At 41.1% G+C, this 24,271-nt stretch overlaps 3 protein-coding genes across 3 annotated transcripts; 1 reads left to right on the plus strand and 2 right to left on the minus strand.

The window, feature by feature from the left end:
• Window positions 1-991: 991 nt before the first annotated feature.
• On the minus strand, window positions 992-8,500 carry LOC136433646 (NADH-ubiquinone oxidoreductase 49 kDa subunit-like). Its single transcript, XM_066426053.1, has 14 exons — window positions 8,366-8,500; window positions 7,883-7,998; window positions 7,302-7,411; window positions 6,886-6,966; window positions 6,465-6,585; window positions 5,856-5,968; window positions 5,531-5,605; window positions 4,944-5,107; window positions 4,613-4,732; window positions 3,994-4,078; window positions 3,302-3,442; window positions 2,782-2,865; window positions 1,960-2,017; window positions 992-1,429 (listed from the first exon to the last, which is right to left on the minus strand). Exons 1-14 carry the CDS (start codon window positions 8,467-8,469, stop codon window positions 1,392-1,394), a joined length of 1,410 nt encoding a protein of 469 aa, XP_066282150.1. The 5' UTR covers window positions 8,470-8,500; the 3' UTR covers window positions 992-1,391.
• Window positions 8,501-8,623: 123 nt separating this feature from the next.
• Window positions 8,624-16,510, plus strand: LOC136433645 (uncharacterized). The gene is made up of 7 exons (XM_066426052.1): window positions 8,624-8,906; window positions 9,918-10,064; window positions 10,329-11,222; window positions 11,628-11,810; window positions 12,749-12,890; window positions 13,788-14,868; window positions 15,189-16,510. The coding sequence occupies exons 1-7, from the start codon at window positions 8,771-8,773 to the stop codon at window positions 15,459-15,461; spliced, it is 2,856 nt and encodes a 951-aa protein (XP_066282149.1). The 5' UTR covers window positions 8,624-8,770; the 3' UTR covers window positions 15,462-16,510.
• On the minus strand, window positions 15,997-23,248 carry LOC136433647 (acid phosphatase type 7-like). Its single transcript, XM_066426054.1, has 13 exons — window positions 22,878-23,248; window positions 21,197-21,388; window positions 20,526-20,708; window positions 20,215-20,240; window positions 19,784-19,881; window positions 19,462-19,527; window positions 18,816-18,933; window positions 18,383-18,493; window positions 17,951-18,011; window positions 17,768-17,835; window positions 17,466-17,537; window positions 17,079-17,216; window positions 15,997-16,717 (listed from the first exon to the last, which is right to left on the minus strand). The coding sequence occupies exons 1-13, from the start codon at window positions 23,008-23,010 to the stop codon at window positions 16,625-16,627; spliced, it is 1,359 nt and encodes a 452-aa protein (XP_066282151.1). The 5' UTR covers window positions 23,011-23,248; the 3' UTR covers window positions 15,997-16,624.
• Between the last annotated feature and the right edge of the window lie 1,023 nt (window positions 23,249-24,271).

Genomic DNA, 24,271 nt, shown 5'->3' on the forward strand with positions numbered 1-24,271 from the left:
TGAATTGGTAGCCATCTAGCATCCTTGTTCAGATTCAACAGATAGTCTGCTTTGTAGGTTGCTTCTCCTAACCAAGTAGGCTGCACTGAAATAGATCAATCTCAGGCTAGGCAGAAGTAAAGATAATAAACTAATAGTTCTTGTAATTGGCAATGCTCATTCCAATACATGGCTACCTCAGGTCTGTAGTGGAACATTTCTGCAGCTATGATCATATGCACCCTCAGCCACCATTGAGGAGGATACATGTACTCCGAATGGGAAAAACCGGTGAAGCCATCCTCCGGAGATGTACACACACTTTAAGAGAGGGTCCATGAACATTTTACAAGATTTGCTCAATTTACAATGATCGTATAACGACTGTGACCGGTCCCTTAACCAACTGTACAGGATGTAATCTTTTGAATCTTTAAGGGTTACATATCTCTTATAATACTCCATAATTTCAAGCCTTTTCATCAATGTATTTCTGGACATAAGTACAGTATACAGTGAGTGTCCCTTCCTTGTTTGTGTTTTCCAGTGTTTGAAGCCTTCAAATGAATTGTCAATTTGTCAATCATGATTATATTATGACTATAGTTCTGGTGAAATTGTCTTGTTGACTACACTTATAGACTAAATCATTTTGAAAGTCTCAGATCTGTGAGGCATGCTTCTGTCAAGTATAGTGTCTACAATCAACGCTGTATGTTTAATGCTGCATAATCTATAGAAATATATTGAAATCTGTGTTGATGTAATGGAATAAATGTTATTTTCCTTCAAAACGGTGTGACATCATTTCATTCATACTGTTGTGTGATCGGAAGTGCCAAAGCAGTTGTGCGTACAAGACATTGTGATGCTCTTCTCACTTCTTGCTTTCTTTCTGCAATTCAAGTCTGAAAAATCCAAACCTTACTGTCTTACTGTCCAACTATGAAAGCAACTATTGCTGACATAAGTCTGTTTTAGATAAAACAATAATTAGCACAAGGACCAAAGCTTCACAGACTTAGACGGCAGTTTATTGTTGCGTAGCAAATAAAACAGTCCACATCATGTGTCTTTCAGTGTAACAAAGATATGTGATGACCAGCCACTGTCTGAATTGGTAAGAGGATTGTATACTTGTACAGGTGTTTCAGGTAACTTGTGCAAAGGAAAGTCTCCATTGCATCCCTAGATGTAGATTATCAAGCACACTCAGCACTACTTATGTCCAATCACGTAAAGGTACCGGTATGTACACAACAAGAATATTTGATATTTCATAATCTCTTTTTATTCCAGAGATGATAGCAGTAGTAAACCTGATAACATACCAAGGATGGCATTCATAAAACTACATGGGGGGTTCAAGACAACAGAAAATATGCTTTCAAAAGAGCTGTGGTCATAAGATCTCAGCGATCAATTTCTCCAAACACAACATCAAGTGTTCCTGCAAGGGAGGCAAAAAAACCTCAGTCAGCACTGTTTAACAACCTGCAAAATGGTAATTTACAACATGAGAGGCAAAAGTCTATGCATGGTTGTTTATGCAGCAATGCTAAATGCTGCTATTTGGCCTTTTTCTCAACAAAGGGTGGCAAGGTGGTCTTATGGTTGGGGTAGTTGACTTATAATCTAAAGGTTCTGGGTTCGAATCCCTAGCAGGCCCTAATGGTGTGAGCTTTGGAAAGGCACTTAACACCAGTCCTATTTCCTCACTCTACTCAGCTTCATTTAGGCACATCCTCTCGGGTGGAATGTAAATCCAGAGGACCCATGTTTTAGTAGAGCCACAACTTGAGCACGTAAAAGATCCAACCACTGTGACACTTATCGAAAAGAGTAGGGGTCTATCCGGGTGGAAGTGTATCAAGCCTATCAGTTTGATTTTACGCAGCTTGTACTTACTGTACAAATCTAGTGTGTTATGCCTAAAGCCAGATTACCTGTCATGCAGAACAAACAAACAAACGTACTCACCTATGATGGCGACCACATCAGCAAGCATGTGGCCTTGGGACACCTTGTCCAGTCCAGCCTGAAAGGGAGATGGTGACAAGTGATTTAGGCAGAAAAGCAGCATACACACATTGAAGCTTACTTGATCTTTAAGCAAGTCAACTTTCAAGCACTGGTCATAGCAAATATATATATATATACGTCTTAAGTTTTAACATTACAACAGAGAGTCACTGCTGCTGAGGCAAAGAGAATGGCCAAAAAAGCTGTCAGAATCTTCACAATATGACATGCTATACTCGGAGGCAGTGTTCTCACCAGGATTTTTTCACAGCATAGGGGTCAGGGACAGAAGGCCAACTTTACACGGCGCAAGTCACACATAGAGGGCTGGAGATATGACCAGAGTAGGGAGTCTGGCATGTTCCCCCCCGAAAATTCTTAAATTCACAAGCCAAGGAGACACTATTTCCTGCATTTTGAGGGATAAATTTTGTGAAGTTAAGTTTGTCACAGCCGCATTCTAAAGCCAAATATGAACTTTTTATAAGATTCATGAAGGGTCACAAGGTTCTTCCCAGAAAGAAACACCCCTATGCTGGTTGAAACACAGCATATGGGTCAAGATCACAGCATAGGGGGTCCAAATCACAGCATAGGGGGCCCCTATGCTGAAAAGGCCTGGAGAGAACACTGCTCGGAGGACTGGCCGTCAACCACTACATGTTAGGTGTAATTTGAGGGGAGGTGGCTGTGTGGTCTCAGAACATATGATAATACAAACATACGAGCACCAATACCCTATATCATGACTTAAAAGAGTGGCAGCAATAGTATACTCACCAGGTGGGCGAAGCCAGGTGCCTTGATCTTACACCTGTAGGGTCTGCTGGATCCATCTGACACCAGGTAAACACCAAACTCACCCTGGAATCAAACAAATGGCTGTATTGTATCACGGTGCAGTTATACGGTGTGTGAATAGACCACTTGAAACTTGTAGCGGCTTACTCAAGTCAGCTTTCTTAATGTTCAGGAATGAGGTACTAGAGACAGCTCTTACAGCGACACCATGTATGTCTTTGAGTTTCGGAAGATATCATTAGCTGATTTAATGTTTAAAATATGTGCAACCCATGCAAAAATAATAATTCTGGTAATATCAGTCTATGATGGTACTTAGAAAAATGTAGGAGAGTCTATCTTAGCTTTTTCGTATGTTGAATAAAGATTGGGCAAAACCACTTACTACATCAACCCCCCCCTTATTCAATGAGTTAATCAGCCAAGCACTCCTGCTTTTTATAAATCAAGTAAAAGAGTGTCTTAACACCTGCTAGTATAACCCAGATGAACTACATACCTTCGGTGCCTCTATGGCAGTGTAGGTTGACCCAGGAGGCACCATGTAACCCTCTGTGTAGAGTTTGAAGTGGTGAATCAGGGCCTCCATGGACTCCTTCATCTCAGCACGTCTGGGCGGGGTGATCTTGGCATCGTCCACCTGGGTTAGAGCACAGATTCAACTTAAAACCTGTTTGGACTACTGTTTGCATTAAGTCTCATTGCACATAGCTGACCAGGATCTTTGTCATGTATTGTTATCATCATATATGTTAGACTTGTCCAGGTGTCACATGTCTGTAAAGAACATCCAATTCAGCCCTTGGGCTGCAAAATGCTCTTTAATAAAACCCATTATCATTATTCTATGGCCTTCCAATCTTCTCCAGACCATGGTTGGGAGTCAGTCGTGCGCAATGTAATCTCTGGTCGGGTGTTGGTTGGTGACGTTGCCTACAAGTCTTTTAAAGTTGTCTGCACTAGCTGACTATGAATTTAGACAAATCACACTCAGGAAAGTCATCTTCTTCTCAGATGTGATCAGAGGAGCAGACTGGAGCTAGAATAGTATGGATTCCAGCCGACTCCCAACCCATCAACGACTTTGGTTGGGAGCAAAGTCATGGGAAGTTCCTGAATGTCTGACAGGAGCTTTATGTTCATTGACAGGTATAGCAGTAGGAAAAAACTGAACAACTAAGATTATAGCACCTTGATCTCTCCTTCAGGCATCTTGTTCAAACACTGGTGAATGATGTGCAAGCTTTGCCGCATCTCTTCCATACGGATCAAGTATCTGTTGCAGAAAGAGGAAATATACAAATCTCACAATAAAGGATTTTGTTTCTCTATATTCAGGTAATGCTGTTCAAAAATACGTAAAACTCTCTACTTAAGAAAGAATGGTTACGTTCTAATGGTTTGATACATCTTGGACATTGAAATGCACAGTAATTGTTGTTGCAGAAATCTTTCATAGTACATGTACCTTACTTAAAGCTGTTGCATGTTTCATGTGTGATGATTAAAAAAATTTACACCAAAAGTAGTAGTAACACCTTTGAATTATCATTTTTGATACATAAGGCCACAGAAATTTAATCCCTGGTTCTCAGATTTCTTAAGAATACATTTAACATCATAAAAACAGAGCTTGAGGACCAGGTTCATGCCTTGGCGAACTCAGTTTTATTGAAATAATACAATAACATTCAAGCCCCCTCTCCTCTGCTTTTATGACGTCTGCTGGCTACATTTTCACCTTAAAATATCCAAGAATGAAGGTAATAAATTGGCGTGGCTTTAACTAAAATAAAGAGTAGTTGTTGACCTGTCATAGCAGTCTCCCTTCCTCCCGATGGGTACGTCGAACTCCACCTGGTCGTACGCGTCGTAAGGCTGGACCTTCCGCAGGTCCCACTTGATTCCTGAACCGCGTAACATCACGCCACTGTGTGCCAGGAATACAAAAGATAAGGCCTTGAAAAAAATTGTACATAGTTGAAGTAAAGAGTATGAAAAATGTCCCGCTTCTGATCCGAAAGTGGATACTACAATTCTAGGATTAAAAACCGAGTTCAAGAGGGTTGTAAAGCATTAAACATGAGGGTCTCTATGCTCCAACAGGAGGAACATCTTTTGTGAGACAGAGGATTGATCACCTGAACCCATAGTTGATGGCATCTTCTGCAGAAATGACGCCGATGTCAATAGTGCGGTTCCGCCAGATGCGGTTGTTCGTCAGCATCTCCTCCACCTCATCTATCCGCTGGGCAAACTTCGTAATGAAGTCATAGATATCATCCATCAGACCCAGGGGAAGATCCTGCAAAACAGGAGTCAAACATGTTGTAGGATAAAGCAGAATATACTCAGTAGAGGGTAGCCTGCCTACCAGACTACCGCATTACAGTCGCTAATCCTTCAGACGGGGAAGCAAATTTCAAATTTACCCCGCCAGTACAGTTGCCACATGGCCTCCAATTATCTGCCAAGAGAGACTGGCCAACTCTATATCGCGTATGATGTGCTTTCCTTGGGGTTAATATCGTCTAGCACAAAGGGTCTGGTATCTATGCTAAGTAGAGGGAGGTTGCAAAGAACATACTGGAGAAATAGCAAATTAAACCTTCTGCCTTCATCGGTAAAGAGAGGGACACAACAATTATTCCACTTACAATTTCTTCAGGCAATGAAAAGCAAAACATAAAAACTCTGATGACAATACTAAACTAGTAAAGTGACTGACCTGCTGCACCCCTCCAGGACGAACATAAGCAGCGTGCATACGGGCTCCGGACACACGCTCATAGAACTCCATCATCTGTGTGTAGGCAGAAGTAAGGAATGATGGAGATGTCAGGATATCATGCTATTAAAGATACATACTTCATAGAAAATGCTGTGCCCACTGCTTGCACAGGACCCCAAGAATGATGATGTTAGCAACATAATTGTGTGGAGCAAAAGCATGCAACTTGAAATTGAAGGGAGTCTGTGTAATAAAGATCAAATAGTGCACCACATAACATGTCAAAGCAGTGTACAGTCTTATACAACACAAAGCCCCAGACCTTCTCTCTTTCCTCAAACATCCAGAAGAAGGGTGTCATGGCTCCCACGTCCAGGGCATGGGTGCCCACTCCCATGATGTGGTTCAAGATTCTTGTGATCTCACCGAACATCACTGCAGATGAGATAAAACAAATGGTAGTGAGCCCAGAAAAGTACTGTGGAACAGAACAAGCTTAAGGCCTTCCATGGGTCGAGAAATGCCACAACATTATGGGTCACACATATGCTGGTTATGCTGGTCCAAATGTTTCAATCTAACTGTGTGGAGTGGAGAGCCAACCTAACAGCCTTGGAACACTTTCCGTTCACTTTCATGATATAATTGTGCTGTCAACAGTGCACAGAGTAAACACAAATGTCATATTGATCTTTCCCAACTTTTTGTCTTTCCTCAAGTTTTAAAACGAAAAGGAGTCATTGTTTTACCTGCTAAATGTGTAAAATGCATGATATAACACAAGTTATAAAATCATTTCTGTCAACCTTACAGCAGTCCCAATGCATTATAATACATATAGTGTAATGTACAGGTCTACTACAGGATATAGCTAATATTTCCCCCATCCAAATATTTAATATGACAGGCCGACTGAGAAGTAGGACATTACCTCTGATATACTTGGCTCTCTCCGGGATTTCTATGCCAAGTAGTTTCTCCACAGCCAGAGAGTAGCACTGCTCGTTACACATCATGGACACATAGTCCAATCGGTCAAAATACGGAAGCGCCTGAATTTAACAAGAGAATAAACACATAGGTTTGTAACATTAAATGGTTCTCTCTACCAATAGTTTGACAAGTTACAGATAAATATCTAGACTAATGAACATGATCCTGATAAAAGTTAAAAGTTTTCAATACTAAATCTTAAATAACAAATGCTTCCCTATCAGCTGTGGCATAGCTGCCACACTACGTCCAACTGTTGTCACCCATTCAAGGTATAAATTTCAATTACATGTATTCTCATTTGTCTTCACATGGATGGTCTTCCTTAGATATCCGAAGATAAGTAGCTGGTTTTGTACCTGTAAGTAGGTCTTGTACTCTATCAGCTTCTCTGTGCCTCGGTGCAACAGTCCAATATGGGGGTCACATCTCTTGACACTCTGCAAATGTAAGACAACATATCATTACATGTACATGCATACATGTATAACACTATAATAATGACACGTAGCAATGTAACACGTAGAATAAAGAAATAAGTTTGGGCATTTTCAAGACGAGAGACCAAACCACTGCTGGCTACATGCATGTGTGTGCAAGTCAACATACATTATTTTGTACTTCTATTGGTAAACTGGTGACACTTTCCTTTTGTGGGTCACCAGCTAAGTGAGTCATCTGGGACTTCCTCAAATTCAAAAGTAAAAGTACTAGTTATCTAGTTATGTCAGTTTCTCTTCTCTAACACTATCTGTACACTGCTGTAAGCCCTGACCTCTCCGCTGAGTTCCATGACCAGCCTGAGTACACCATGAGCTGCCGGGTGCTGGGGCCCAAAGTTCACGGTCAAGTTGGAGACCTCCGTGTCTGGGGTGGGATCCCGTACTGTGGAGTGAGATACAAGGAACACACAATCATAAAATAAAAGGCCAATAAATTCCTCCAGCAGCTCTTCATACACAACTACATCTACCGGTAAGTAAAAACTATGTAAAACTGTGAAGCACATACACACTGACAGCAAGTATACTTCTCTGTCTACAAGGCAAAGGGCAAATTGTTAGGGAACAAAGGTGTACATAAAGTAACAGTAAATGTGAAGTTATGCACATGGATCATCGACAATATATTTGTCAGTGCATATACTCTCTTAGTTGCACGTCTCTGAATGTTTTCCACCTGCTCAGCTTGTTTCCAAGTGCATGGTGACCAGATTGGCACCCCATATTCAAGATGGGGTCTTACGAGTGATTTGTACAAGATGGTGAAAATCTCATAATCTGTCCATGCACAACCACAACAATAACTTGTTTGAAAACACCATGGCATGCAAAGTTTTCATGTCAAGTTACTTACAACTCCATGGTTTGATATCCTTGGCCCATCTATTTGGTTCTTTCGGGTCTGTGTAGAAGACTGCACCAGCTGTTTCCTGAATGTCTTCGACCGTTGGGTGCCATTGCTTCCCCCCTCTGTATGGGACACACAAGCAAAATTTAGATCTCTGATATAGCCCAACCAGACAAAAACGTTACTGTTCTTTTGGAGAACTTCAAAGCATTGAACTACTAGTAATTATTAGACAAATGGGCTAATCAAGTCGAGAAAGTAAGGTCATACGTGGTATGGCCACATGGGACAGATCCAATGTTCTCCGTCACAAACTGCGCGTGAACATCGCAATGTTGTCACATAATATGATCATATAATCACTGAACGCCCCCCTCCCCAAAAATTATTACACAACGCACCAAGGACACATGCAAATGTGCGAATTCAACAGATAAACTGGTTTCAGCAAGCCACGAACTGATGTAGGTCGAGTCTTTAAACACTCACCTAGTCACTTGAAAGGCTGATGCTGTCTGGGGGACGACACGCTTAAGCAAAGTGCCGTTGGACACGAGCGAACGAGTGGCAAAACCCAAAAGGGTCGACGCCATTTTGATTTCTTCACAGCTAGGGGGCCTCAGACTCAGTAGCTGCCTCTAGATAATATGCCTAGAATTCTATTCTCCGAAAATTTATGAGAAATCTAAAAGCGACCAAATACAGAGATTAGCCAATATCAAACTGTCAGTATTTCAAATGTTTACATTTTGTTCGGATTTGTTAAAGGAGTGTATATATCATGCAATAAATGTAAGAGTTATACAGGCACAAAAACTGCAGGAAGACCTCAGAGAAAGAGTTCAAGCAAGTTGCCAGGTGTGCAAGGTTCATGTTCATGGAGGAAGGGGGGAAATGGCTCTACAAAACACAACGTCTGATGTGACGTGTCAAGAAGACCCTGAAATACACATACTACACAGGCCAGAAAGATTCTTGGGTCCTCTTGCAGAACTAAAGACAAAGTCCATAACTGTCCGCAAGTTGAAAGGTGAGTTACTCATATTCATTGTTATGAGGAGAGCTTAAAAGTTCCCAGGTGTTCAAGGCCAGGTCAGTCATGGCTGAAGGACAAAGAAAGTGTTCTTAAACTTTAAAAATGACAAGAAGGACTCTGATGTTCAAAAACTTCTAAGGTGCTACAGGTGGTCCTCTATGTAATCTAATAAGGTACAAATTCCATTTCTGTCTAAAAGTTGAAAGGCAAGTATTAAGATTGCCATTAACATCAATATATAGTGTAGTGTCTTGTGCCTTCAGTACTTAGCCTTGTGTGTTTTCATTCCTGGGATCCAAGAGAAACAATGCTGTTTTCTCTATTGTTTCTGTCATTAGCCTATGACAATGAGTACATATATACACATACGTGTAATTCAAATCCTGATAAGCACTATATCCCACAATAATGAATCAACATAAAGCATTCAACAGATGGGTGTACTTTCTGTACTCACCCTTTTCTCTTCCACCCCAGTTGATGATTTAAGCCAAGGTTGAATCAATTAAATATGTCTATCCGGATTTTATGTTTTGATTTTGTGGTACTTCATGTCCTTTGTTTTGTAAACTGCCATGCTTTTCTCTGTTTTTGTTAAAACGTGAATAAAGAAAGATTTAAAAAAAATATATATATATGTCTATCATCTGGAACAAGTTAATGCCTTATTTCAGCTTATGCACTGTGACATTCAGTTAAATTGAAATAAAAGTTGAGTGAAGAGAAAGAGTTAATGAAACAAATTATCAAAAAAGTCATGATTCCAACTTACATTTCAAGTCTAAAAGCTGATGAGATTAGAGTTGCAGCAGGTTCATGTAGGTGTGCTGTGCAATTGACTTCTTGATGAAAATATAAAGATTACTGAAAAATAGATAAAAAGAAGGCTGTGACCAACAAAGTTTTTAATGATACATGGAAAGTTATGACAGACTCATTACCTTTATTTAACCACGATATCATCAATTGTGAAGAGTTTTGATTCTATATTACTCCCCTTCTCAGCTCTTGGAGTCGTCAAGAACAATGATGAAGAGGTGAGGAAAGAAAGGCGTGACCTCCTGGCACTTGTTCTTCGTGTCTTGAATGATGTGAGCGAGAGGTACAAGGAAGACAATGACATCTTCAATGAAGAATCATGGCAGGAGTCAGGTACGTCTTTGATTCTTTCTTGATTGTGAAAAATTGCACCAATTTTGAGATCTCCCATTGTTCAGCCATTGTCTTTTTCTTTCACTGTTATATACAAATGTGGATGTCCCTAAACCTGGTCCAAAGGCTGACTGCTGCAAGAGACAGACGAGTCTGGAGAGAGCTTTTCATCTCCATGTCTACCTTGTCCCCCCAACGACCTGGAGAGTAAGGGACTAGATAGATAAATTGATAATGTACATGTATGTGCCATCTCTGTTTCAGGAGAGGAATGGGTGTGTACAAAGCTCTCACCGCTCTTCCAAATCCACTTCCTTCGGAGGACTTGTGCTCCAAGTCTTTTGCTCGACCATAAGACACGACTCATGATGCAAGACGAACTCTCGGAACTCTCGGAAGGAGAAATACAGCGTCTCGAAAGATGTGCTGAGAGACAACGGCAATACTACATCACTAAGTGCAAGGAGCGGTACAAGGAGATCTTTACCACTGATAGAGCACACCCTGTGAGGAACATTGACTTCATCACCAGGTGTCTGATAGACTTCATCATGGTCCCATTGAAGGATGAGAGGATCGGTGAGGACAATGAGTATGTGGAGGAGGACTACTACATCTACATGCATGCCATCAGGGTGCTCGCACCCTACCTCAACACCTGCAGCAAGTCAGAGGTCCAACGTTTCCTCCAAATCTGTAACGTCCAATGGGTGAGGAAGAACTGCTACACCCACGAGATCCAGTGTGTGGTGAAGTACTGGCTGATGGACAGGGACTATGGCGTTACGCTTGCTCACATACTGGGGGAAATGTTTGCAGATTCCTCCTCCTACTTTGACGACTACATGATGGAGCACATCGTGGATTACATTGTCGCGCGAAAAAATCGCGCCCTCTTCAACTTCAGGGAAATCCGCAACCTGATGGTTTTCTACATGTGCGCGGCGCTCATCCACTCTCCCAATGACTTCTACAACACGATCATCCTGGAGAACCTGATGAAACTGGATGGACACGAGAGCTGGCACATCGCAGAGGTGATATACCGAGAGGGCCTGATCGACTGGACATGGAATGGCAAGTTCTGGCTCGACTACCTGGAGTATTTTGAGCTTCCAGTGGGGGACACAGAAGACATCCTACTGAATCAGTGTCCCAGTAAGTATGCACTTAACCTGACCACGGCGCAAAGCTTCTACATGAAATGCATATCTCCCCAGTTGATCTGACAAATTTAGCTTACTCATTACATTAGATTCTGTACTTCATAGTGTGTTCAAGAGCATGAACCTGGGCTGTCTCCAGCTTAAAATATTTTTCCGTCCCACTCATTGTTTGAAAGCCCATGTTGTTAATTTCGTCGGTAATTCTGTCATGCTAACCTTATAAAAATACATTTTCATCAATTTCATGTTCAAATTTTTTGGATGCATGAGGGAAATATATGTTCCTCCCAACAAGCAAATTTCCATCCTAGGACGGAGGGACGGATCCTGGAGACAGCCCTGGTATGAACTAAGATGACTTCAATATCAGTGAAGGTACAATTATTGTATTTTCCAGGAGTGATGGTTGGTGGCAGAGATACAGGGAGTGTCGCCCGTAAGGTCAGCAGAGCCCAGGAAAGGTACGATGCTCGAGTGGAGCGACTGAGGCGGAGGAATGACAGAAACATGAAAGACCCATCCTACTGTGACCAGTTGGAAAAGAAGAGAAGAGCAGCTGAAAAGATGAAAGCTAGAGCATGTAAGTAGGCACTTGTGCAAGTTTCACATGCAATTCTATTTCATATCATTTCTACAGAAGGAAACATTAAAATTTCTAATATGTTCCAAGATGTTATGTTGTCTGGCTTCGGTGAAAAATAAAAGGTTTGAGACAACTTTCAGGGCTCGAAATAGTGGGTGCATGTGCACCTGTGTGCACCAAAAATGGAATTTTTGACTGTGGGTGCACTGGTGCACCTAGATATTTTTGTACTCTATAGGGTAATGGTACTCTTGTACACGAGCAGACAGAATATTCTTGAAATGTGTCAGAAAAAGCAATATAACCTTTTGTTGTACTTTATTTGATGTATTGCTTGGTTGAAATCTGGATAGAATTACAGATTGAAGTTCTTAAGAGAGGCAGTAGCGTCAAACTTTTGTTTTGCTGACATTCAACTTTATTTCATGTGGTGCATCCAAAATATTTTCTGTGCACCTAATTTTTTTGGTTGGGTGCACCAGTGCACCTATTTCCAAAAAAAGAATTTCCAGCCCTCAGCCTTTATTAGACTGGGATCCAACAACACAGAGTTGACCTGGTGTGACAATTTGTGATTAGCTTCCTGTTCCGGCTTTCCATTTCCCTCATATCATTTGAGTGTGAGTACATGTACTGTACTGTACTGTCTTCTACCCACCTACTGCCTTGTCTAAGTCCTACAAGTACATACTGTACATTGTACAGTACACGTATCATGATGTGTCGGAGGCGACTGTTTTTTCTGTCTGTTGCACCCTTGCTGAGTCAACAGTTTCTGACTATAGCAATGTCGACAACTCAAAACAACCGCAAACACTCCATTTTCTCCTTCCCAGTGATCATGAATTAAATCAACGCAAACTTAAATGCATTTACTGTATAATGAACAAGCTATTCTCATGACATGTTCCTTTCCTACACTTTGTTACCTAAAGTAATGTGGCTTAAAGAGAACTTCCCCGTGGAGGATGGGGAGTACCCTGAGGAGAAACAGTGGGTTCTGGTGAGCCAAAAGCAAGACTGGAAAGTCGCAGGCTGCCCACCATCCGGGGAGGACCTGATATTGAAAGTGTACAGGTGAGGTTTTATAACTTCTCTGTCGTCCTCTAGATTGCCCTGTGTGTCCAACAGGAAAGAATTGAGCTTACCTAAATAAGTTGTTAGCTTTCTCAAATATGGGAGCTTGTGAATCACATGTGAACCACATGACTTACCTAACATGCAGTATATTGCCACTGTTTAGTTAGTTAGTTGTGAATTAAGTTGTTAGCTTTCTCCAATATAGGGACTTATGAACTACATGATTTACCTAACATGCAGTCTAATGCCACTGTCTAGTTAGTTTTCATTCAGATAGCACTTCGATCAAATTGTACTTCAAGAACTGTCAACACTATGAGACACATCTTTTGTGACAGTAAATAGAGTAAATTGATAAGCAGGTTCATGGTTCAAGGTCCCTGAGACATTAAAAAAACGCGTTGACATGCATCAAGCATGGTTTAGACAAGAACTGTTTACTGGTCAGGGGCCTTCACCTTTGACCTTGCACATGTGCAGTTGGAACCGTGAACCCACTTCAGGGCTCGAAATACTGGGTGCATGCGCACCTTTGTGCACCCAAAATTGGAGCTGTGCACCTAATTTTTGACTGTGGGTGCACCACTGCACCTAGATATTTTTTTGTAGGCTATAGGATAAAGGTGCATTTGTACACTAGTATATATGATATTCTTGAAATGTAAGTACATAACCTTCTGTTGTACTTTATTTGATGTATTACTTAAGCTAGCTACAGATTTAAGTTCTTAAGAGAGGAAGCAATTTCTTTTGTTGACATTTAACTTTATTTTGTGTTGTGCACCCAAAATTCTTTCTGTGCACCTATTTCTTTGGGTTGGGTGCACCAGTGCACCTATTTCCAAAAATGAATTTCAAGCCCTGCACTTATTGTCACACATCCCATTACTGTAGGGAAACAAACTGTGACAAGATCCTCATCGATGGGGCAACAAGGGAGAGAAAGTATGAAGTTTACGGGCCTGCCCCTCCTCTGAAACCTCTTAGCTTGATGAGGGAGCCGCTGGACCTGGATGAAGACAGCGTAACAGACAGTCAAATTGCAAGATTCGGCAACAAAAGCATTTGGAAACGTGCCGACCACAATGTGGAGAGCATTAGGGAAGCTTTAAAGGAAGAGGGAACAATGGTAATTATCAAGGAGGGATCAGATGATGAGGAGGAAGAGAGAAGAGCATGTAAGGAAGAACTTGGCTTCAGTGAGAGAGACATGAAGCAAGATTGGAGAGATGGTGCAGCAAGAGCAAATTGGAAAGAAACAGGTGCAGAGGGAACAGGAAAGGAATCAGGAAAGGAGGAACTCGTCCAAGCTATGAAGAACATGAAGGAAGATGGTGAAGCAAGACTGAATTGGAAAGAAGCAGGTGCAGAGGGAGGGGCGGAATCAGGAAAGGAGGAACTTGGCAATGCTTTGAAGAACATGATGCAAGATAGGAGAAATGACACTCCAGGTCTGAATGAGAGAGAATCAACTACAGAAGGAAAGGCAAAACTAGGGGAAGGAGATGCTGAACATGGTGAAAACAACATGAAGAAAGATCAGAGAGGAGACAGCACAAAAGTGAATGGAAAAGAATCATGTGCTACTGAGAGAGGAAGGGGCCCAAGAAAGGAAGAAGTTGACCACACTGAGAAGAATTTGGAGCAAGATGTTGCACCAAAGTTTTCATATAAGATACATGTACATGCTGCTGAAGAAAGAGAACGAACTGTGATTGTGAAGGAGAAAACTGAACGTAGTAAAAAGGCCAGTAAGAAATCTAAGATGAAGAAGGGCGGAGCCAGTGAAGAGGAGCGAGAAAAACATGTGGAGAAGGAAGCTGGCGATGCAACTCCAAATGTTTGGGACGCTCTGAGAAAGACAAAAGGATCAGGACAGAACAGAGCTTCGGGTGGAATCGACTGGGAAGGTCCATTAGTTGTTGTCCATAAAGATGCTTCAGAACCAGCCTGGGAAGGAGGACCTAGCACTAAGGTATGTCAACTTAACAAAGAATCAATCATGTTAGTGTCACTGGTAGTTAACTCTTGCAGTTGCAGCTATTTTAAGATAGCAATATACATGCATATACAAATGGGCTTGGCAATGCAACCTTCTTGGTTTCTCTGGGCCGCTACAAATTGTGGTAGTATATCTGATAGAACAGGGCTTTGCTTCTTAAATTGAAGCAAAATCTCAGTCAGTCTACGATCTTTAGGAATAACTGCTTAGTACATTAGGTGAAAAAAGTTGACCCCAGTTCCTGTGTTTCAAGTCCAGAAGTTGCATTCTCGACAATTCCTATTTTCCCACAGCAACTGGTCCAACTCTTAGGAGACACCCTGAACTCCAAGAACTTGAAACATAAAAGCTTTGCAGGGATGGATCCTGAAGAGAGAAATGAGATGATCAGAAGAGAGGCGGTGCACTTCATCTGTGGGTACTGCAAGAGGGTGCCAGACTATTTGGAGAAGTTCGGCAAATGTGCCTCCTGCCGAAGGGCCCACTACTGCTCAAAGGAGTGTCAAAGGAAGCACTGGAGGGAGGGCCACAAGGAAGAGTGCCCAAAATTACTACAACACCGATAGTTTGTATGTGGTTACAAATTTGTCTGAGAAATTACAAAGATAATCCTCTATTGCTTAGGAAGTGACTGCTGCTAATGCATCTGTGCCTTAAATTTTTTACTGAGGAAGTAATTATGTATGAACAGCTTTTATGTATTATCAATTGTAATATGATTGTACATGCATTATCAATATTGTCTACATCAATGATGCATTTTGATAACAATGATATGGATTTAAATGTGTTTATACTCATAGATAATTGAAGAATCTCGTAAATCTATGTTGAATTGTAAATTGTCCAAAGAAAATTATCTTATGGGTGTTAATAGTTTTTTAGTGAAGAGATAAAAAAGTATAATAATATAATAACTATGCTGTATATTTTGCTAAGAAGACTTCAAATTGAAGGAGAGCGAAGTGGGGTTATTAAGGACACATGGGTAATTGTAGAACTGAGGTAATAAATATTTCTGAGGCAGTTCCCTTTTTGATACAGCTTGGGTCCGACTTGTATCTATTACATTGCCTTATACAATCAAGAGACAGCTTGATGTACTTAAGTTCAATTCTTTAATTCCTAAATGGTTGTCTGGAGTGTATTTAGAATCTTTTGTACAATAACTTTGAACAAGAAAATTTACTTCATTACAATTGGATTATAGGAAACACCTATTTCTATTTCCATTATCAATAAAACATTCTACATATTTTTTTTCTTCTTTTTTTTTGCTAGGAGCCATCAATTCACCATTTTACACCATAGACTAATACACTTGAAATTGCCTACTTTAGCAACATACAATGAAGTGTATCACTTATTTAAGTAACACATTTTGTATTACATTTGTATTTCCAATGAGCCCCTTTATTTTCAATATGCTAAAACCATTTATCATTTCATATGTTTATCAAAATTGGTATGACTAAGAAAATATACAGCACTTAAAAGTCAGCAGCTATACATTTTTCAACAACACATATAGAATATATATTACTAAAAACTTTGTAAAATTGCACACAAATAGATTTGGTGATTAGTGTTCTTTGCTTTGGAGGGTTTCGCATTTTTTTAAAAACACACCCAGAAACACCTTAGTGATCTTCAATAAATTCATTCATTAAAATGGTGGACCCCCCGGGTCCTTCCTTGGCTGATTCCACCTCTGCCCTCTACTTTCCCCTTATAAGTCCCTTCTGTTGCCACTATAGTTTGTGGTGGAGTAGGAGTCATGGGAATGTTTGATGAGCTGCATGCTGTCCACAACAACTCCATCCTGAAGGAAACAGACAAGTTGGGGTGTGGGTGTAATGAGTTATTGGTTGTTTCATATCTCTAAATCATTTTGTACATACTACCTTCTGGTACTCAAGGGCTATGTAACTACATATGTATGTAAAAGGAAAGTTCAGGTACCTATAATGCATTGAATTTCAGAATATTCACTGTTCTGCAGCAGTGGCAATGTGTGTGGCATAAAAAAACAGCTGCAGCCAGGTGCACCTGTTCATGTGCAATGTTCCAGAAAAAGTTTGGTAACCATACCATGATAAGGTCCAAGATCAGATGTGATTCATCATCACATCACCTAATCACTTACTGCTATTCACTTTCATTTCAAAGGTGGGATGTCTCACCTGGTCATCTGACACCTGCTCAAGGTACAGGTGTGTTGAGTTTATGACTGTCATACGGATATAGCCATAGTCATCCAGGCGGAAAGCACTCCATGGTTTAGGGTTGGGTACAAACGGTGTCAGCCTCTCCTTGCAGCCCTGAAATTGATAAATAAATCCTGACTGAATCCAAATCTCAACAACAACTGTGACTAGCTGTTTTGGTCCATGACTGCAACCTTTCAAATCAATACAGCTAATACTCTTGGTTGGAGTGTGTCAGGAAGGGCAGTGTAATCAAATAATGGATACCCCGGTATTCTACTAACAAGTTTTTTTTTCAATGTACAAAATCTCATACTAAAACCCAGGCAGTCAGTCTGATTTGGAGCAAGAGTGTTGACTTACAGCTGATCCAGTGATGATGTGGACAGGTGCCTGGGGGTTGGTGTAGGGCTCGTTCACACTACCATTCATAACCTGATGGAAGGAGGAGCAAAATTAATACATAATACCCATGCACAAAAAATCTAAAGTTGCACAAGCTGCTTCAATATCATAACAGAAGTACCCATAAAGAGATACAGCTACAGGTAAGATTCAACTTCAGCCTTGTGTAGTTAAGTACACCTAGATTCTGTTCCCTGTTCTAGTAACTCAAAGACCAAGCATTCACTACTACAGTATACTAAATGGTAGAGTCTCAGTACCATTTTATCATACACTGGCCATAGTCTCTCATAGGAATGTTCATGGGCCCAGATGGTCAGATCTACACCTGTATGGGGGAAAGGAAGATATTTAGAATACTGGGGTTCAGAAACAAAATAGGTTATGAACCAAGACTGCTGTCAAATTCAGAAAGTTTACAAATCATGACATTACAACTTTACCATATTTGTACAACAGGTCCTCCAACCCTGGCATGCCTTGCTTTGGTATGCCCTGCCTTACCTGAGGAGAAAAAATATTCAGTTGTCTAAATTGCATAACAATAAAACCTTCAAAGCAAAGTGCTATTGTAGCAGGAAGGTCTACCATGTATACAATGTAGTTAAACATAACTATACAATGCAGCTTAACATAACCTGTAGAAAAGTAGCAAGAAATGGCCACTCAATGTGTATTGCATAATGCCAACGAAAACACGAACACAGCTGAAACACAAGAGGCGAGTAGCACAGTCCGCACGCCATAACCGCTAGGCTAAAAGGTCTGCACCAGTTAGACCAGTCAGTTTAACAATAGTGGCATTTGAACCCCACTGTTACACTGCTAACCAACTGATAAAACATGAATTGCACTTTTTATGATGATACACTTACAAAGCTTTCATCCATGATGCAGTCCTTTGCCACATTGGAGCAGTACATTGGCCTGTGACCCATCAAGATGATCCATGGCTGTTTCTGACGCTGTTCCGGTGTGTTCGCAGCCTGATATAATGTTAGGAGAGTTAGAAAAATGTATAGAATACATCTAAGTTTGTGAGAACAGAATAGCCTGTGGGTGCCATCCTATTTCGTTTGCTGGGGCTCCCATACTTGCTCCCTAACAAAGTATAGATAGATATTATAATGGTAAAACTAAACAGGATGGCACCCAGGCTACAAATAATATATCAAGAATCTGACAATTGGAGATGTAGAGTATGCTGATGAGTGATGAGTGATGTGAACAAAACATCATTTCTAGTAGGTTGTTCTTTTACAAAAGGCAAATTCCAGTAAACCACAAGCACCCAAATGAAAATCCTACCTCCAGGTCCCTGTGCAGCCACTCCCTCTGCCTGATCACCTTGTCCTTGCTGCCCTCTTCATTCAAGTACCACACCTCTGTGTTGATGGAGATGATATGGGCTGGTCCAATGTTGAAACTTAGTTTAGGGGAACAAAGAGAGTCAGGATTCTTTATCCTAAAACATTGTATGTCAACCTTTAGACTATATCACCTTACAGGTGTCTTAAATTTGTCATGGCAACCAGGATAATAGCAACAGTGACTACTGTATTAAGAAAAGGGTCATGAAACAGAACAAGGTCACACCCAAATCAACCTTGACCTTCATCTCCTCAAAACCTACCCGCATTCCAAATATCGTTACAATCCACTCAGAGGTTCTTGAGTTATGCTAACAAAAAAATTCGGAGACACACATATAAACACACACACAGACAGACAGGCCCAAAAGTATACCTCCATTTTTCATGAAGGTAAAAACGCAGAAGTATCCTAGCCTGGGTACCATCCTCCATTTCTGCTAGCTCTCACTTTTGCTTGCTCACCACGGCAGTAAGCAAAAAGGGAGAACTCAGTGGCAACTATGGAGGATGGTACCCAGACTAGAAGTATCCTGGGCTAAAACAATTGTGCACCATACTACTGTGCACTGCATGGCTCTTACCTGTAAAACATGTCCTTGTTGTGATTCCCTGGCATGGAGAACCTGTTGATGTAGTGGGAGAAGTTGCTGGAGAAAGGAAGAAAGAACAATTACAACAGCATTCTGCTTAAAGTTTCTTTGCACAAAGCAACTAAAGAGTGTGTCCAACATTAAGTGCAGGTAATTCTGTGATGTATATTTTACTATACATGAGTAGCATGACTACTAGCATCTAAAAGAAACAGAACTTTGAGTCAGTCATTACTGTTCCTGCCAGCGGTCACTACAGAGGATGGAGTCAGGCTCTTAGAACTTAGCATATCACACCTATATACAAACTCACTATGCAATCTCGTGGTTGCCGACACATGTCATGTACGGGAGGTAAGCAGCAATAGGCTGGATCAGTGACATGAAGGCATCCCCAACCTCTCCCTCTTTCTGTGGGCATGGAAAACAGGACATTGTTACTAACCTAGTGAGTGAAGGGAAAGTCTGGAACTAACTTGGATGACACTAAGGCTAAGCAAACTGCTTTACCAGACAAAATGCATATCCTGTTGAACATAACACAAAATTTTCATTGTAGGTATAGCTATTCTATGACAGTGTTCTGAGACCTTTGCATGTAACTTATTTTGTAAGTTGTGTGAGCATTGTGTATAAATTCTAGAGGTTGAAATACTATGATCGGTTTACAGCAAATTAAAAATGTGCACACTTTGAAAAACAAGGAACTGTCACATTACCCTTAAGTTGGAGAGTTTTACTTACATCGTTCATATCATAGGCAAAGTCACCTGAAAATAGGAAAAATAAATATATTGGCACCACAGAACTAGAAATTGCAGTTTGTTGCCATACCTTAAAAAGGCATATTATCCTTACATATATCTCCCATTTTGTATTATATAAGTTGTAACCTTATTCATTTATGTGTTGAATTTTCTTTATATAGAATGTTGCTAGTCATATTTGAATGTGATTGTCCAATCAATTACTGAACCTCTTTGAACATGCATGGCATGCAGTTCCAGCTTCAATTGATCAACATTATTGATATAACAAAAAGGACTATCTCTTACCAACATGAAGTATAGCATCATACATCCCCCTCTGCACCTCCTTAGTGAGCCTAGCTACAGACTGGGCGTTCTCATAACCCAGGTCTCCGTACACAGCGAACCTGGGGCTCCAGTTGGTGTCATCCTGGACTGCTGTAAAACTGTAGATTTCACTCCAGGACACCTCATCTCCCACATGATAAACTACATGATGAGATTAGGAACAAAAGGCATCAAGAAATAAGAATGGTAACGTCATTATCAATCAGTCATATATACAGTAATTATTGTAGCACTATATCTATGGCAGCCACCATTACCATGTTTTCTCATAGTCATTGTTATAAAAGAATATCCACTTGTTCCACTTGTCACCATTTTTAACTTGCACCGTCTGTATACTTTTTTCTATACATTATTTTATGTTGCAATTAGCCCTCGGGCAAGAACTTGCAAATAACAACAATCATGTAATACATGCAACACTGCCTGGATTGGTTCTCAAAAGTATCAGTGACTATTGACTTGGACATCATGTCATGAATCTCACAAAAAGATAAACCAAATAGTCATATCATGCATCATATAATGACTCAAAAAGTAACAGCTCAAAGAGTCAGTTCAAATCAAATATTGAAGAGGTAAAACTCAAAGGTAAAAAGCAAAAACCATAAACCAAGAAATAATCTTACTGTATCGAAATCCTGGTTTGAGTCCAGTCAAGACCACCCTGTGGATGTACTGGGCATTGTGCTTCTTCCCTCCATCCACAAATAGGGTGCTGATCCCCGAGTTTCTCAAGGAAAAGTCTGCTTGTCCATATTCTACCACAGAGGCTGTGTTGTTCAGGGTACTCCACGTCACAACCATAGAGGTAGGGGAGCCTAGTGGTCAAGATAAAACGTTTTCAGCTATCCTATCACATATGACTATTGATTTGCTCAAACTACCCAAAGGTATGTTGAACTACCAAATTCTTTCCACAAAAATTTTTGGGGCCTCAGTTGACCCAAGGACATTGACCCCATGATATCAGACTTAATGTAGCCGTACCTACATATTAGAAAAACTCCTTGGTGACCTACATTGGAATCAAGGTGAAATTATGTCTAAATATACCCTGTACGAAGGTATGGATGGTAGAATTATTTGGCAAAAATGCAAATATACAAATGTAACTGCCTCCTTTGTCAGAACTGGACAACCAGTACGGAAGTGGTCGACAGAACAGGAGCTCCAGTACTGAGACTTTCTCAGTACTGGACTTCCTGTACTGGGCAGCTTCAGTACTGGGAACCCTCCTGTCAGGACTGGAAATCGAGTGCTGAGACTCTAACGAGCGTCTAACGTTATTTTCAGGGCTTAGTCAACCTTAGTAAACTTAGAACTTTCACAGTAGACTAGATAACTTTTTAGATTCCCATGTATTTCCATGTACTTGTTTGTCTGCAATTAGCCTTCGGGCATGAACTTGCAATTAAGTTATTATTATTATGTACAGACAACTGCCTGCCTATGTGCTCAGGCCAGACAACTTATATATATAAAATCCCGAAAACTGTCCAGTCGGGTCCAAACAATGGATCATCCTTGCCAGTACTAATAGAACATGAGTACAGGACGCCCAGTTCTGAAATAATTTGAGGTCTCGGCTTCCAGTACTGAAGAGTCACTATTTACTGGTAAATCCAGTACGGAACCCGTTACATCCGTAAATCGGCACTCGGTTATCCAGTGCTGAATGACCTCCGCACTGGGTAACCAGTACCGAATGACCGTTGACCTAGCCGGAACGCAAATCGGTACTGGAACCCGAGTGCCGAGAGGAGTTCAGCTCTGGAACCCGAGTACCGAAACAAATTCAGTTCTGGACGTCCAGTGCTGACGAAGCTTCGGTACTGGAATAAAGCCGTTCCGTACTGGAATTCTTGTACGGAACTTCCTTCCGTACTGGGGGCCGAGTATCGGCGGCATTTTCTCCATGGGTTCCGTACTGGGCGCCCAGTAAGGAGCCGGTTACATCTGTATATTTGCGGCAAAAATAGGGCCAGGACTCAGCAGTTGAGTCAGTCCGCAGGAAGTTCACATTTCCTCTTCCACATTTGACTACCATACTTACTGTACCTCAGACCAGGTCAATGAAACCTTATATGGTGGACAACCTCCCCTGGCAAATATTATATATACCTCTAGTAGAGACTAGTCTAAACTAAAGCCTCCCCAAATTATGAGGTGTCACTGGAATCGCCCATAGCCTGGTAGCCTGAGAACAGACAGCCCAGTGTTTTCAGTTAACCCTAGGCAAGGAGGTTTACCTCCTTGCCCTAGGTCGGCACAGTTATAACAAGGAGGTTAATTAAGAGTTAACGTTACCTGAGTAGGATAGGTGGATCTGGGTAGGTTCTGTGCCTGGATTTTTAGGATGTGGCCGCGCTGAGCAGACTGTCCAACAGCACAACAATGACAGCAGAACAACAAACCAAGCAGGAGGCGCCGAGTCCGACATGTTTACAGTAGCAGCAGAGGAACTGAGCGATAACGTTACAGATTCGGCTGTCAAACCAACAGGACGAGATCTACCGTTACTTCTGCTTCCTAATTTGACCCTACTTCCTCTCGCCAAGTCTTGAATGAAGAACTAAAAGGTTCAACCGAGGCGAAGGCTGTTGGTTCCGTGAGAACGGACAAGGAGCGATCATACATAACCCGGGGTCCTGAACTGGCCCCCTGACCCGTAACGCAAAACCACGTGATCCGATAACGATCTCAACTTTCGGTGTTCCTCGGGACCTGTTCACGTAAGACTCCCCGTGACGTCATACCTCCTATATAATGTCCTTGCTTACAGCCCTGGCTCTACCTGATAAAATTGATTGATGATTGACTAATGGCTTTCAAGAAACAGCATTTGGCACACTTTTAGTCCAAAAAGTAACAGCTACAAGAAAGTAACAAAGCCTTTTTACAGCACTTCGGCAGATTTGGGTAGGCAAGCAAGGCCCTTTTGACTTGAGGTCGTAACGGTGGCGTGTTACATTAGGTCACGAATGATTATGAAAAGTTGGTTGGTTCCACTTTTAATGAGGGTCCTAAACCCATACATAAATGTTTGGAATATCTTTTCAAAAGTGACCCGAATTCATAGTTTGCGCTTTGGAGATATCACAGTAAATCAGGCTAGCAAAATAGGCTTCCTCGGCTTACCAGTGGCTGATTTAATTTCCTTTCGTTTAAATTTCGTAATGATATTACGTCTGTAACGTCACCTGTAGAACCAAAGTCCGCATTCCTAATGTTTGGAAGCAAAGTCCACCTGTCACATTACCTTTCCGTGCTGTTCTCCTCGTACGCCGATGTAGTAAAGTCCGCTGCATGTTTTGCAAGTTCTACACTAACCGGCATGAAAAGGACGGACAGACAATGATGAACAATATAATCACTAACTACTGACACTATATTCTGACTTATTGGGTTCGACTTCTTTTTCCGAGACAGTGGAAGACGAATGATCCCACGTATTTTTTCTGTAATCAGTAGTTCTTCTTTTTGTCTGTTAGCGTGGAGAAATTAGGATGGAATTTGGTGGCCTCTTTTACTAGTTTTAGGGGGCTTAAAACTCGGTTTAATTCTATGAATGCTTGGTAAGAGAAGGAAGATCCATCTTGTTTCCGATTTTAAGGGGACAGAGCAGTTACAAGACTGTCGCATATTACTTGCTGGTATGAACATGTTCAACGAAACGTTTTGCCGTGAATGTGACTGAATAC

Source organism: Branchiostoma lanceolatum, chromosome 4 (genome assembly GCF_035083965.1).
Source record: "Branchiostoma lanceolatum isolate klBraLanc5 chromosome 4, klBraLanc5.hap2, whole genome shotgun sequence".
Taxonomy (NCBI): Eukaryota; Metazoa; Chordata; class Leptocardii; order Amphioxiformes; family Branchiostomatidae; genus Branchiostoma; species Branchiostoma lanceolatum.